At 37.0% G+C, this 15,003-nt stretch overlaps 2 protein-coding genes across 2 annotated transcripts in view; one reads left to right on the forward strand and one right to left on the reverse strand.

The window, feature by feature from the left end:
- The window catches only part of LOC111609786 (adhesion G-protein coupled receptor D2-like), an 80,769-nt gene extending 74,867 nt beyond the window's left edge, over positions 1-5,902 (forward strand). The window contains exon 25 of the mRNA XM_023340250.1: positions 5,143-5,902. Coding sequence (XP_023196018.1) covers positions 5,143-5,250 — 108 coding nt within the window. The 3' untranslated portion in view covers positions 5,251-5,902. The remainder of the gene's footprint in view (positions 1-5,142) is intronic.
- Positions 5,903-8,419: 2,517 nt separating this feature from the next.
- nr5a2 (nuclear receptor subfamily 5 group A member 2) overlaps positions 8,420-15,003 on the reverse strand; it is a 70,999-nt gene continuing 64,415 nt past the window's right edge. The window contains exon 7 of the mRNA XM_014469234.2: positions 8,420-9,899. Coding sequence (XP_014324720.1) covers positions 9,652-9,899 — 248 coding nt within the window. The 3' untranslated portion in view covers positions 8,420-9,651. The remainder of the gene's footprint in view (positions 9,900-15,003) is intronic.

Genomic DNA, 15,003 nt, shown 5'->3' on the forward strand with positions numbered 1-15,003 from the left:
TTTGCTCAAGGGCACCTTTGCAGTAATTGTCTAACCCAGCCAATTGTGTTTGTCTCTCCCTTTAACCTCCCCACTTATTTTATAGCCGGTAGTAATATGGTGCTCATGGATGACAGATGCAGTGTCCTGACACTATTCCCTGGACGTCCCTAAGGCTTATTGTAGCTTTAAGTGATTTTAAAGATTTAAAGTGACTTTTTGGTGGCTTAGAGCCAGACACAAAGAGTGGCAACAAGTCGGCCAACGTTACAGTTTATGCAACAGTGACTGGTAAGATATTCAGCCACATAAACATTTTCTTCATTATTTTATGTATTTAACTTTCCCTGCTGGAGAGCATAAAAACTTTTTAGATTAAAAAAAATATTAAAACCACATTTTGAACTAAGGCGAAACACTGCACTTACTGTTGGAGATACATTGCCATGAGAACCTGTTATATTTAAGAGACTAGAACTTCTTCTTATTATGTACTGAAAATCTTTTTTATTATATTAGGAGCCACTCAACAGTTGCTAAAGCAATCATTTGTGATTCAGATCCACAATTTAGGAAACCAAGAGCTTGAGACTCCCTAAAACAACACTTTTTTCCAAATGTTTCTAAAATTAACTTCTCACCCAACAGATAGCTAAAGAATTTTCTCAAAGGGTATTGTGTCTTAGTTCCTCATATTGTCCTTTTGCCTGTTACATTTTAATCCCTGATGCTCATTTTAAAAGAGCGATGTTACAGCACTGCAGCTGCCTCTGGCAAAAGACAGATTCTCTTAAGACTTCAAGCCAGCAAACTGAAACCATTATTGTCTAAAGAGGAAGATGGCAAACTAAATAATCAGTTTTCTTTGATGGGGACAATGTGAACACAACTGTTTGCATGTGCGGGCTTCCGAGAAATGTCCCTCAAGCTGAAAATGAGAGGGTTTGTACAGAAGCAGAGAAGAAAAGTTTTTTTTTCTTTCTTTTTGTGAAGATTCACAGTTCATTTCATTTATAGAAACAAATGGATGGTGTGTTAACACATTTCATCATTGACAAACATGTTCACTAATAGACACTATCTCAAAGCATGTTGACTTGTAAACTATCAGTATTTTCATTGTATATATGCAGCATTCCTGGTATACACAGAAAGTTTCCAGGGAATTACACAATGTTAAAGGACAGGGACACATAGCATGGCATGTCAATACCACATAGCTCTAGCAGAAAAGTATACCCAAACCACTGAGACACCCACAGTTGCTGTTTGTGAGCATAAAGTTTCTCAGATGAAAAAAAAAACAAACAAAAAAAATGATTTGACTTGAATCTTGTCTTGGATTGCCACTGTTTTATTCATCATTGCCCAACTTCAGTGTTTAGTATCATTTTCCTAAAATAATGAATGGCCAAAGTCATTTTTTTGCCAAAAATGATTGTGCAAATAAATAAATAAGAAAATAAATAAATAAATAAAAATCTCAACCTCGTTTTTTGCCAAAAGATGAATTAGGCACAAAAAAATGGCTAAAAATTACTTATATTATTATTTTAGGAAGGTGATGATATGCAACATCATCACTTCTCAGCTAATTTTTGCTATCTAAGTTTTGCTTAGTTGATTTTTGATTGATTTTTTATTATTATTTTTTACTTTAGAATCACTTATCAGAATATGATTATCACAAGGTGTGAGGCTAAGCATAATTGGTTGTAATAATCATATATTCCCATTAGATATATAGCTAGTTCGTATAAAAAGTGGCAGTAAAACCTAAATAGACATCATAGTATCTAAAGAACTATGTGCAATAAGTGAGCTATAAGTTCAGAACTACTCACCCACTTGTATTCATTAATCAGATTATTCTGCTTATTTATTTTTGCTGAATGCTTCTACTGATCTATTAACTGTAAGAACGAGTGGCTATAGTCTTTCAAATAAGCAATTAAATCGTAAACATTAGCAGCAGCTCAAGTGTTGATTAATTATGCGTTTTCAGGAGAATAAACTTTAGGTTAAGTGGCCACTAATTGTTTTCTTACCTTATTGTAGTTTTGTTCCATGAAACTTTTTATCGTCTCTTCACAGACATTCTTAGAGGTCACACGAAAAATATAATTATGTGTTTTATCCCAGATGCTGCAGCTGATGAATAGTGTTGTGATTGTCAGGTTGTCATTTCATTACAGTCACAACATTCCTTCTTTTGTTGCTCCCATAGAGCTCTCCTTTTGATTTCATTGAAGGAAAGGTCAAGTTTCCACAAGCAGTCATTCACCAGCATTCACCTTCGCCACTTGGCTGAGGTCTGGCAAGATTAATTCTTTGTGTCTTGCCGTCTTTCTATGAGCCAGGTTCATATTTCCTACAATGAAGCCAAGCAAACACAGGAGAAAGTGTGTGCTTTTCTTTAAAAGACATTGGCGCAACCGTTTTAACAGAGCGGCTGCGTATGAATTAGATGTTCTAACCTCCCGCTTGCTAAATGGATTTCTAAAGTGGCTGTAGTTGGAGGCTTTCAATCGGATGCAACCTTGAGTCCTTTTTTATGTGAGCTCTGTAGGATTTAAGTGCCGGTATAACATGAGCACGACTGAATGCATGCTCCTCATTTTTTGAAATTGAAAAATCTCCAAAGGCTCTCCCCTTTGTGCAGGCAATTAATGGAATGCTGGCAGCGAGGTACAGGTGCTTAAAAGTTGTATTTTTTTTTCTCGCTCAATCTTTTTTTTTAATGAATAATAAAGGATAATCATTGTGGTGGGGAGGTGGGGTAGGGGGACAGCGTAATGCTGTAGGCTTCCTCTTTATGCACAATGATGTATAATGCATGCTTTGAAATGAAACGGCAGCGGCCTTCGAACTATTCCATCTCCAAACCTTAGACTATTTGTTTTGCATGCCATAGTGATGCTTTTGCATAATAATAGTGAGTTTGCCCATTAACAATGTTTGCTTATTAATTTGATCTTTACATTTTTAAAGTTTGTCCATCAGGCCGCCAAACATCGTGTCCCCCAGTTGCTGTTTGGTGTAAGTGATTAGAACATTGGCTAATTGTGTCTCTGAAGGGTTGAGCTGTTTCTTTTTTGTTTTCATGTTCTGCATGTGTGTTTTACATTTGAGTCGGATGAACACAAAACAAATTCATGCATCAATAAATGTTCCACGATGTGAGGAAATGTAATAAATATATTTTTTTGTTAAGACATTAAAATGATCAAGGATGCGATGACCTCTGTGACTGTAATGTTTTAAGTTTACGGTTTTACTGGTAGTAGCTGACTGTTAAAACATAAAGAGTCACCACAATTACTTAATGTTGCATATTCTTTTGTTTCACTATATGCAACAATGAGAACAGACTTCAAAAAGCTGACAATGCCTGATTTTTTTTTTTTTTCAAATGTTTTATGTTAACACGTCTGCAGACTGTGGAAGCAGCTGCTAATTTAAATGTATAAGCTGTTGAATAGCGGGAACGTGGCAAAATGTTTAGAGCAAATCATGATCAGTTATAGAAAACCTGATCGGTGACACATTTTTGCCACTATACGGCCAGTAAAGCCTCAGGGCCCCCCTCAAACTGTGCTGGGAAGCAAATATTCTTATTCCAGCCCACTATTACATTTTTCCACAGTCTTGGAACACTTCTAAAAGCTTTAGCATTTTTTCACCCCCGCGGTCTCTTTCGCTTTGACTGTGCTTGACAATGTAGGGAAACATACAAGCGCGTCTCGGTAAACACGAGTGATGTGGTTCCAGAGTTTAAAAGCTTCATATAACACTGGCAGACGGAACTTGGGGCTGTTTGTGTGATGGAGAGGAAAACTTGTTTAGAAACTGACAGCACTGTGTGTTAGAGAGTTAAAAAAAAAAAAAAAAAACGGTGTCTCTGTGCTTATGTTGCTTTTGGCGAGTTATCCATGTGTGTGTGTTTTTTCACTCTCTGCATGGTTATCTTTTGAGTTACTTGGTTTGGAGCTTATGTCCACCTTCGGGGATGCACAGAGCATGCATTTCTGAGTATTTTCACCTGAGGCTGCACTTGTTAGAGTCTGTGTATAAATGTATATACATTATTTATACAAATTCAGAGCGAGTGAAAGCAGGTTTTAACACATTTACAGACAGGAGGGCAGGCACTGCAAGCCAAGCTTCAAGTGTGGGTTGCAACAGTGTGCGTCGGGAATCGAGCTGGCCGTTTGCCTGTTTGTGACAGGCATCCTTATTGCTGCATATCAGCACTGCTAATGCTTTCTGTTACTTGCTTAGCAATTAAAGGTGTCCTCATATCATTTAAATGTTAGTGTTTTTCATTTTAAACAAATCAATTAATATGATGAAAATGGATGGCCGTTTTCTGTAATTTTCTGGAAATGTACAGCCTTGTGAAACATTGTCTTTTGTTAAATTTAGAGGGAATGTTTGTATTTCACTGGGAATATGAGACAAAGTAAGGTCTTGTTGTTGGAACAAATTAATAGTATGTAATATGGCTTTCAGTAAAAAAGCTTAATGTCAGAGCAGTGACTTGGAAAAGTATAGACACCCGTTGAACTTCTACACAAATTTGCCATCAAACAAACATGGGTTTTTTGACTGTAAAGTCCAACACAAAATAAAACATAATTTTCAAATTTCTTTATTTGTAAAAAAGTTAAAATTGTGGTATCTAATTGTATTCAGTCCAGCAGTTGATATTTTGTAAATCCGCTCTCATAGCAGTTAAACTGCGAGTATTTTAGCATATGACTCTACCATATTATTTGCCAGATTAGATAATGTATGTGAACAAAAAAAATAATTCTGAATTGAAGTTTTGTCTACTCTTTTACCATCCCACTAAAACACATGGATTTTAAAATTGGATTCATGCTATTTATCTATCTTATCTTGTTTTAACTTTTTGAATTTAAAAGTTGTAAGAAAGAGATGATAACTTTTTCTATTGTCACTTGACAATACAAAAAAAACCTATTACTTTTTCTCTGTCTTGTCTTAATCAGAGTTGAAGTGTGAAGTGTAGAATCTAAATTTGTTTTTCTTTTCTTTTTACTTTTCCAGGTGTTTTTTATTATTTTCAAGCATTAAGTTTAAATCCTGGCATATTGAATGTTTGTACTGAATAGTTACCTGTTCTCTTCCTACGCCCAGGAGCCTCCTCCTGTAGAAGTGGATGCCTTGCCAGCTGGATGCAGCCTTCATGTTCCCATGGACGTTGAGTTTGCAGCTTCCTGTTTCCCTCGCATTCCTCCACCTTAGATAAACTCTGTATAGAGTGACCGAACTGGCTTAACGATGTGTTGTTTAAAATTGTGACTTATTTTCTGATAGATGTTTCCTTTTTTCTATAGTACCTCTTTTTATTCTGTTCTCTCTAATCAGTGATTCTGTCAAAAAAGAGAACTCATTCGAGTGCGAAATGAGGAGGTACTGATTGACTTTAACCCATTTTAATGATATACTGGATGATATATACATAATACCTTATGTTTATAGCTACATAAAGCTTACACATAAAGCTTATGTTTATAGTTTACAAACATAAGCTATAATTGTTTATAAAGCAGTTGCTATAAATTGCATATATAGCAGTATATATAACTGCTATAAATTGCAGTTATATTGGCTGTAAATCCAATATAACAAATTATATTTTTTCTATAAGATACTTTAGTTTTCTTGCTGTACAGTTATTATATACAGTGTTTAACTTTCCCATTCTTAGTTTAAATTTGTTTTGTAATAATTTTCTGTAGTGATTTGTAACTCTTTCACAATCAGGTAAGACCCAGAATGTGACAGAAGGTGAAATAAAAGCTGAACAGAGGTACTCTGTGTAAATGTGATGTAACTATACACACACACACACATATATATATATTTCTTTTTTTCTAATAAAAAATGTATTTTATGTCTCATTCCTACATGTTGTGAATGCTTTGTTGGTTTAAATGTTAAACAATTTATCTTTATCAATACTGAACAACCAATATTTAAGCTTAAATTAATACATCACAGGGAATGAGAAGACAGTTTTATAATTATACCACAAAAACAAAATGCTCATCTGCCTCAGAGATCAATCAAGATCAAGTTCTGATGATACATTTCAGAATTTCAACAACAGAGATCGCAGCAGAATTAGACATGTCACTAGAAAGGTTTTGTTCAAATAATGAATTCATTAACAAAATTTTAATAAGATTAACAATCCATGCATTTTTTTGGAATCAGGCGAGGGGATATTTAGATCAAAAACATTTACAACTACGTGATAAAAGGAGTGGTTTTGGCATAATAATAATGAAGGGTTTTTAATGTAATGGAAAACAATCCAGTTAGAACAGGGACACCATAATAAATATATTATTTATTGATAAATAATAATTTGGAAGGAAACTGGGGATATGCACTGAATATATGCAAACAGCATCTGAAGACAAAAAGCCAAAATGATTTTTGAAATCTGTCAGTATTTAGGAAGCTATCATGCTCCAGACCAGAGCAAGTTAATGACTCGGTTAATATAAAAATGAGTCAAAGTACCTTTGCAACCTTATTGAATTGAATCACATTCATGTATGAGCTTAAGATATTTTTCTAAGCTTCTGAAATGAATTCAAGTGAAGACTAAAAAAATCTGTTAAATGCCCACTTATTTAGTTTGACATTCACATAAGATTTTATACCGTCTTTTGTATCTTTCTATTATCGTTTTCATGTTCTTGTGCCTTTTTAACTTGTTCTTTATTTATATACTTAATTTTATGTCCTGTGATTTATGATACATAAATTGTGTTGTCTATAGTATTTTTGACCATGTCTGTGAAATAGGCTTTTAATTAATTAAATTTTGGAGCTGAAATACAGAAATGAAAGAACATTACTGCTGCTGCCAAGTGGCCTTTTCTGACAGAGGAGTGGAAAAACCTTCTCAGCAGAATTAACCAATAATTATGCAGGGAGCTTCAAAAAGACCTGGAGTTAGCAGATACGATTCTCCATTAAAACAAAAAGTAATGCACTCTGCTCCAATGGCCTCCATGCCCATTCACTGTCCAAGACTCCTCAGATGAAGAAAATGCATTTGGAAACCTGTTTAAATGAATGAAGCCAATGTACAAGATAAATATATCAAAATCAGATGAGATCAAAATACAACTTTTTGCATGTTATACCACACACTATGTTTGGAGGCAACACGGTTGTTCACAATAACCCCAAAATGCCAACTGTGAGGTTTGAACTAAACATTGTGGTACGTTGCTGTCTCTCAGCATTCGTAAATGGCAGACTTCATGCAATGAAGGAAGCCTGAATGGACAAAGCAGTGCAATGTGCAGTGGCACATTCTTGTTAAAACACTAAATATGAAGTGACAGCAGGTTTTCCATCAAGAAAATCATCCCAAAGACACCACCGTGGAAATTCTGTATAAAGTCAGAGAAAAGAGAGTTACCAGGAAGGCTCAACTAATGGTGTGCCTTAAATTTTCTTTCTGAAAGATAGATTCTGTAGAATAGGTCAAAATCACACCTGAGTAACATGTGACTAGTTTCTCCATAAAGAGGATGTCTGAGGATGTCTTGTTACTACCAAGAGATGTTTCTGCTGCGTACTAAAAATTTTTTACTACCTTAGTTAAAAGCTTATTTACAGTGTGGCACATTTGTTTTGTTACTGAATTTTGTACCAGTGGTCTCCAAAGTACACTGATGTGTTCAGTACTTATTTTCACTGCTGTGTGTCAATTGTGTGCACAGTCATTAAAGTATATAAAAGGGTAAATGAGAAGAAGTCTTTGGTATAACAGCAAACCAGACAGAACAAAGATTCAGGTTCATATTTAGTGAGTAAAACTGATGTGACACAAATATATTACACCCCTAAAATACTCTTCAATGCGCAAACCTGCATAGACATTTAAAAAGATAAGAAAAATTAAAGGGTTTTTCTGTATTTGAAAACCACTCATGGAAACAAAACAGAGAGCATGCTACAATAAACAAATTTATTTTGGCGTGGACACCTCACGTCATGTAACACAAAGATGGAGACCCAGCGACGCAATAAATTATCTTCAATATTAAGAGTAACCAGTGACATACTGTACATCAAAAAATTTAAAGAACGGGAAATAAACAAAAAAAGAAGCAAAAACGGGATTTACAAATAAAATGCTGAGGGAAGCACAATCCCTAGAGAGCAATGCTGATAAAAAAATTTTAAATGTGTGATTCCTCTTTGATTTTAGTGTCTCACGACATAATTTAAGTACTGTTATGAAGAAATAAAAAAAGAGTAAACACTGTACACAAATCAAAGAAAACACACCAGAGAAACCCTTTTCTTCATTTTGATGATTTCATTTTTCATTTGGAAATCATTACTTTGCAAATTAAGCTTCATCACAGTTCTCTCCCATATGACAACATGAATGTAAACACCTGTTGAATTAGTCTTTTTTATTTTTTTTACAACATGAATACTTTATATATATATTTATATATTTGTACATATTTTCATTCACATCTGCACGGTTAGCTAGCATGGTAATGAAATAAGGCAAGACTCACATAACTGTGACATCACAATTTTTTTTTTTCTTTTCCGCATTGTAACACTGATTATTAAGGTGTTAGTCATTTCCTTCCCTCTTCTACGGTGGGCTTTGGTCTTTTTGGAGGAAGGCAGGATTGTTCCATCTCCATCTGTGGAATCATGACTTGTTTTGTTCCAAGTTTGGTAAAATATTAAAAAGAGAGTGTTAACTGCAGAAAAAAGTGGGAGTATGCACGTAATTCTTTATGGTGACTTTATTCACAGGGCTTATCTAACACTGTTCTTTTTGAGGTAAATAACAAAAGATTATTCTTAGAATGATGAACAAGATGAGGGGTCAACAAGGCGACCATGAATAGCAAATGTCTGGAAAAAGACAGAAACATTTCACCCTTTAGTTTTTTGTTCATCAATGACCGATCCTATTGTCCACCCATTTATTTTACCTTGTTTGTTGGGTCAAGCCCAGGTGTCATATGGGCGATCAGAAAATAGAGTCACTTGCTTGGCTGGCTGCGTGTCAGTTTGACTTTACAGTACCAACAACAGCTGAAGCCCAGTTTCAGTGGGAGAACACGCAGGAGGAACGTTAAGCTGTTGCTACAGAGCTGTCTGAAAGAAGGGCAGTGTTATTCGGCTTCCTTTTCTCAGCACAAATCCACATTTTATTATTTTCAGAAGGCTTTAACTTGTAACCCTAAAGTCTTATGGTCCTGCTCGAGCAGAAATCATCATATAGTGTCAAACATGGAGTTTGTTTCAAGTGTTTTTTTTTCTGTGTTGCCCTTCAAAATTCTTTTTTTCTGCAGTTCAGTTGAAGAGAACAGTCTTCTTGCAGTCTTTTTTATCTTGATTTGAATTTTTACAATAAAGCAATCTAAATGCTGTTTGTTTACGCACAACGTGAGTCTCCAAGTGTTCAAGTTCATAATGAGCTCAGTATAAATAAGAGTTTCTGACACTTTAAGCTTCCCGAATTTATTATCTTCGTAGACAAGCTGGAGGTTTGGGTTTGGAAAAAAAAGAGAAAAGAACATGAGTCGATGAGTTTTTACAAACGTCCTTGCAGTTGTCGAAAGAATCAGGACTGTCCGGTTGTTAAGCTCTTTTTGCGTGCAGCATTTCAATGAGTAGGTTATTGCAGGGCACGTCGCCATTCAGGTGTTTGTAATAAAGATACTCCTCGGCTTGCAGGCTGATGGCTCGGATCTCCGGCAGTCGAAGGAGCAGCTGGCCAAACTTGTCAGTCTGCTGAGGATAGTTGCACATCACATAGTCCAGCAGTGCTGCGTTGACCTGCTCCTGAACGCTTTCCACCAGGTGGAAGTTCTCTAAGTTCTTCACGTCTGCAGGAAAAAGGAAGAAAGATATTAACACAGTGCAAAAAGTATTCTTACGTCTTTGAAACAACTATTATTGTTTTTACTCTGAATTTTTCATAAGGACTCTTCATTAATTTGTAATGCTCTTAATAATAATAGAAATACAAACCACACATATATAGTTCAAGTTTGCATGGATTCACATGTATACATATGATTCAAACATTTAAGTCAGAATCAACCGACAGAACGACGATACAATGAAGAATCCTAAAGTAAATAACAAGGCTCTCAGACAAGTACAATACAATCATTATTATTTATCTGGGTGGAGGCACCAGCCAACCGACAGCGAGTGTGACAGGGGGGAAACAAGGCCCAAATTTGGCCAGTTCTAGGAGTTCTAGGAGACAGGGAAGTCAAAGACCTGACGTGACAGATACACTGACACAATCACGCCATCCCACCCTCAAGTCTGCACACAAAAATACTCTCACACACACAACATAAAGACACACAAGAATGGATGCAATACACTCCCTCACACTCCTCATACACACTCTATACTCCCCACGTCCAGTTACTGATATCCCAGAGGGCAACCAGCCCCCAGATCCAGGACATGGTCTCCTTCATCCAGCCAGAACTTTCAATGTCTACATACAACTTAACATTTGAAAGTGGTTCCAGAAGTGAGGCTGATTGAAAGATTGCCCTCTGGATGCCATTAACCATGCCCAAGGCCAAGGCCCTAAGTGTATGTGTGTCATGAGAATGTTAAAGATGAGAGTGTCTAAGTTGTAGAATAAAATTTGGAATTGAGATGAAGAAACTTCATCACATCCCAGAGACACATCTGCACCCCAAACACCTGCATGTGTGATGTAATGTCCTCTCAGAGAGCCAACTCCCCCGCTGACCTCAATAGGCACCCTGGTTCGCCAAATCCACCAAGGGAGAGAGGCTCTGGCACATCAACCGCAAGCTCAACAGTAGCAGTACCACCAAGCCAAACCCAAGAGACCCACCCAACCCCATCCTAGACGAAAAAAACTTTACCACTCGAACATTTGATCAAATCCCAGAGCACTTAAGACATTAGAGACCCCCTCTCCCCTGTCTGTAGAATGCTGTCTCTGAAAGAGTGAACCTGCAATGAGATGAGAAAAGCCACTTTAATAGGCCCCAAAAATGTATGAAAGCCCAATGGGGCCAGGGCACAGCCATCACACATTAACCGTCCCAAAGCCCCGGCAACGTATCCGAAAGGACCCCAGCCCTCTAGCCTCTGCCAGGCCCCAGCCTAATGGTCATATGCCCCCAGAAATTCAAGACCCCCCTGCCCCTCCAGACCCACCCAGAAGCAGAATAGAGCCCCTAAAATGACATGTAGCCACCTGAAAGTCACCTCCCAAAAAAGCCAAAGCCCCTCCCAGGTGGGGGCCCGTGGCGACAGAATCACCTCCAGTGACCCCAACCCCGGGAAAACCCCAGGGGCCCCAAACTCAAACACCTCCCTCACACCATCAACAACGGCCTGCAGGATGAAACTAAAAAACCCCCATCCCAACGTAGTGATGGAGCTGATCAAAGGAGTCCAGAGAGATTGATCTGATGTGGAGGCAATGGCTGTTTCAAGACTAACATGGTTTAAAAAAAGGCTGAGTCGATGAAAAAAACATAATGGCATGCATCAAGCTATAACGCTATTTTTTAATGCATATTAGCAAAATTATAGAAGACACTAAAGGTTATTGTGCAATTAGAACATCTTTATTGAAAACATATTGAAATTTGTAAGTAAATTTGCAAGCAAGCTTCTTTGTGCCTAAGTGTGCACCTACCCCCCCCCAAAAATCTAAAAAGCTGCTCCCTGTATTTCACAGAATCAATTAAGTCACGCTAGCCCACAAAAACATAAGGTGAAGAGGTGAAGTGGTTAGTGACTAAGCCCCAGCAACGTGTTTAAGGACAGTGTTACACTAACCGTTAGTGTAACACTGTCCTTAATTTTGAGGGGCATAAAGATAAATCTGCCATTATTACTGATACATAAGGGTTAGGCAATGTGAAAATCTGACTCCTTTATTGTGGCTCATATGTTGTATGATGAAACCCCCTTCCTTCTCTTTTCTGTTTTCCTCTGAAGAGCCTCTTGGGAAGACAATGCAGAAGGAATCAGGTGAAAGCAAGAATGTTCTTCTGAGAGATGACTTCCCTGGGGACAATAAATTATATAGGGCAGAGGTATAGTCAGGCCACATTTGCTTCTTAAACATAAAAATCTTTTCACCATCTTAAAGAGGCAGAAAGTTGTCAGATTATTATGAAGAAGTAGACAAAAGTTTTTAGAAGATCAGAATGTGAAATATAACGTTAACGTCATGCTAGAATTCACTTTGTTAGAAAGTCTACTTTTACTATTAATTGCCTGTGCAAAATACATTGTGTGTCTTTTCTTAATCCCCACCTTTCTGCGCAGCCATAAGCACTTTTTCCTAACAATAATGAGCTCACTGGGGGTTTGAGGAGATTATTGCAAGACAAGACAAAAATTTGCTAAATGGATAATGGCAAACCTGAGCACTTTGTGTGCTTGTCATGATTATGAAGCGTAGGACTGCAGAATATTTAACCCTTGTGCGATCGTAACATTCTGTTTACTCCTCTTGTCTTATGGGTCAACAATGACCCACCCTAACAAAAGCCCCAAAATAAAGCAAATTAATTGAATTTTAAATCCAAAATCTATTTTACATCATGAAACAATCTGATATTTATCAATTCAACTCAATTTAATTATTTTTTATCATGTATTTTTTGTTATACAATACAAAAAGACGATCAACAGTATTACACACTTTTTTTTCTTCTTACCACAAACCAAGTGTTGTAGCAGTTTTCTTTTACACAATAAAGGTTTGTTGTTGTAATTACATAAATGTGAAGTTATTACTTTTTAATTAATTATACTGAAAGGGAAAAAGTTAACAATTTGGAAATTTTTTGTCAACGGTTCAAGTGAATTATAAAAATACCTCTCGTAACACAACAAAACAAAATATTGTTTGATTTCTTGAACAATTTTACATCAGTTCTTATGTTGATGTTGAATTGTTGTTCATCATCAATATTTCATAATTATATGGGATGTTCACCACAAGATGAAGAACATCTTCTGCTCAACATGAGGTGTTGAGCATAAAATGAAGAACATCTTCACAAGATGATGTTCATTTCATGAAGATGTTCTTATCCTCAGCATCCTCAACACAAGTTGAAGAACATTTTCTGTTCAACATAAGGTATTGAACTTAAGATGGAAAATATTCCCATGAGATGAAGATGTTCTTCATCTTATAAAGATGCTCTTACATTGAACTTCAACATAAGACGAAGAACATCCTATGTTTCCTACCCCACGTTGAACACAAAATGTTGAACACAAGATGTTCAAGAAAATCTTCATATGGTAGTGTGAAGATGTTCTTCGCCATATGAAGACGCTCCTACAATGAACATCTTCAGCACAAGAATTTGCTCAACATAAGATGTTCAACTTCTTATGCTGAAGATCCCATGTAGGGCACTATGTGCAAACATACAACTTAGCACCTGTTTGGCAGTGAAACGTCTACTCATGGCTTCAGCAAGGAACCATCTAGGGATACTCAGATTCAGCATACCTTCATATCCTCTATACTTAATTTATTTTTATTATGTCTGAGATTGTTTTATGTTGTTTGGGAACTTGATGTGAGGGCTTAGCTGCAGATTGAGTGCAGGTGCAGGTCAAATGCAAGTTCAATTTGTACATCAATGCAGTTTCTTTGATATGTATGTGTGAGTGGGGGGAGTGGGGGAGGCTGGTGCGTGTGCGGGGTTGGTGTGTGAGTGTGTATTAGGGAAAGTTTGTGTGTGGCCTTTGAACTCTTTTTCTGGTGTTTAAATGCTTTTATAATTCATGGGTCCAAACTGACCCATAAGACAATCCTTGTACCCTACTGGTGTACAGTCCACATGGAAATATAAACAAAAACAAAGTATCACTTTTTCCAATGATGGGGTCAATTTAGGAAAAGTCATATAATTAAACATGCTAGTGGGTCACTTTTGATCTGCAAGACAACACAAGGGTGAGACTGTTCTGAGAGCTGTATGTGTGTGTCTGATTTTTTCTGAATTTGTATGACCCCCAGGTTGAGTCTGATCACAGTGGGCTACTGTGAAGTGACACTTTGCACTTCTGCATCAAATCACACACTAAGTGAGCTGAGCTTTAAAACTTTTTTTTTTATTATTAAATAGACGCAATAATCTGTGGGGATACATATAGTATTACTTTTTGTAATAATAGCTGTACCCACCACCAACAAACAAATCCGCTCTCTGTCTCTCACACACACATCCTACCCCTAACCCCATACACACACACACGCACCCATATCGTCTCCACCCACCAAGAGCATTAGGGGAAAGGAGGGGGAGATAAATCAGCAACTAATGAGGTCTAGAGAATGAGAAGCAGGTCCTTCAAGGCACTTCCATCTATGATGCAGTCTACCATGCTATTACAATCTGTATGCATGTGTGTGTCTGTCTGCTGTTGTGTGACTTGTGTATGTGTGAGCTTCAGCTTGCTCTGACCTCTGGGTGACATGACAGGGGGCTAAATAAGGCTAAGAGGAGGGCAGGAACGGTGGGGGTTAGAGGGCCTGTGACAAAGGAGCCTCCAAACAAACATGACATGTGCTTTTTCCTGCTGCCATTCAGCTGTCTGACCTCCTATCAGGATCCTGAATCAGCTCTCACACCACCAACACCTCAGAGAAGTGGTAACATAGCCTTACATAAGCGAACCTAGCACAGGGCGCTCTAAGCGTTCAATCACAAACGTCCTACGCAGGTCAAAGAGAGAGGGTGGAGGGAAAAGTTGTTGTTATTATGTGGGAAAAACACACAGATGGAAAAGTTTCTGAGATGTTGTAGAATTGAGTTAACTTGAAAAATGTGAATATTTTGAATTGTGTTCCGTTTAATTTTGTCATTTGTTATTATTGTTATTTTTTAATGTATTTTAATCCTATCATATTTGAAGTTTTTATCACGTTTACATGAGAGCTGTTTT

This window comes from Xiphophorus maculatus, chromosome 9, assembly GCF_002775205.1.
Source record: "Xiphophorus maculatus strain JP 163 A chromosome 9, X_maculatus-5.0-male, whole genome shotgun sequence".
Classification (NCBI taxonomy): Eukaryota; Metazoa; Chordata; class Actinopteri; order Cyprinodontiformes; family Poeciliidae; genus Xiphophorus; species Xiphophorus maculatus.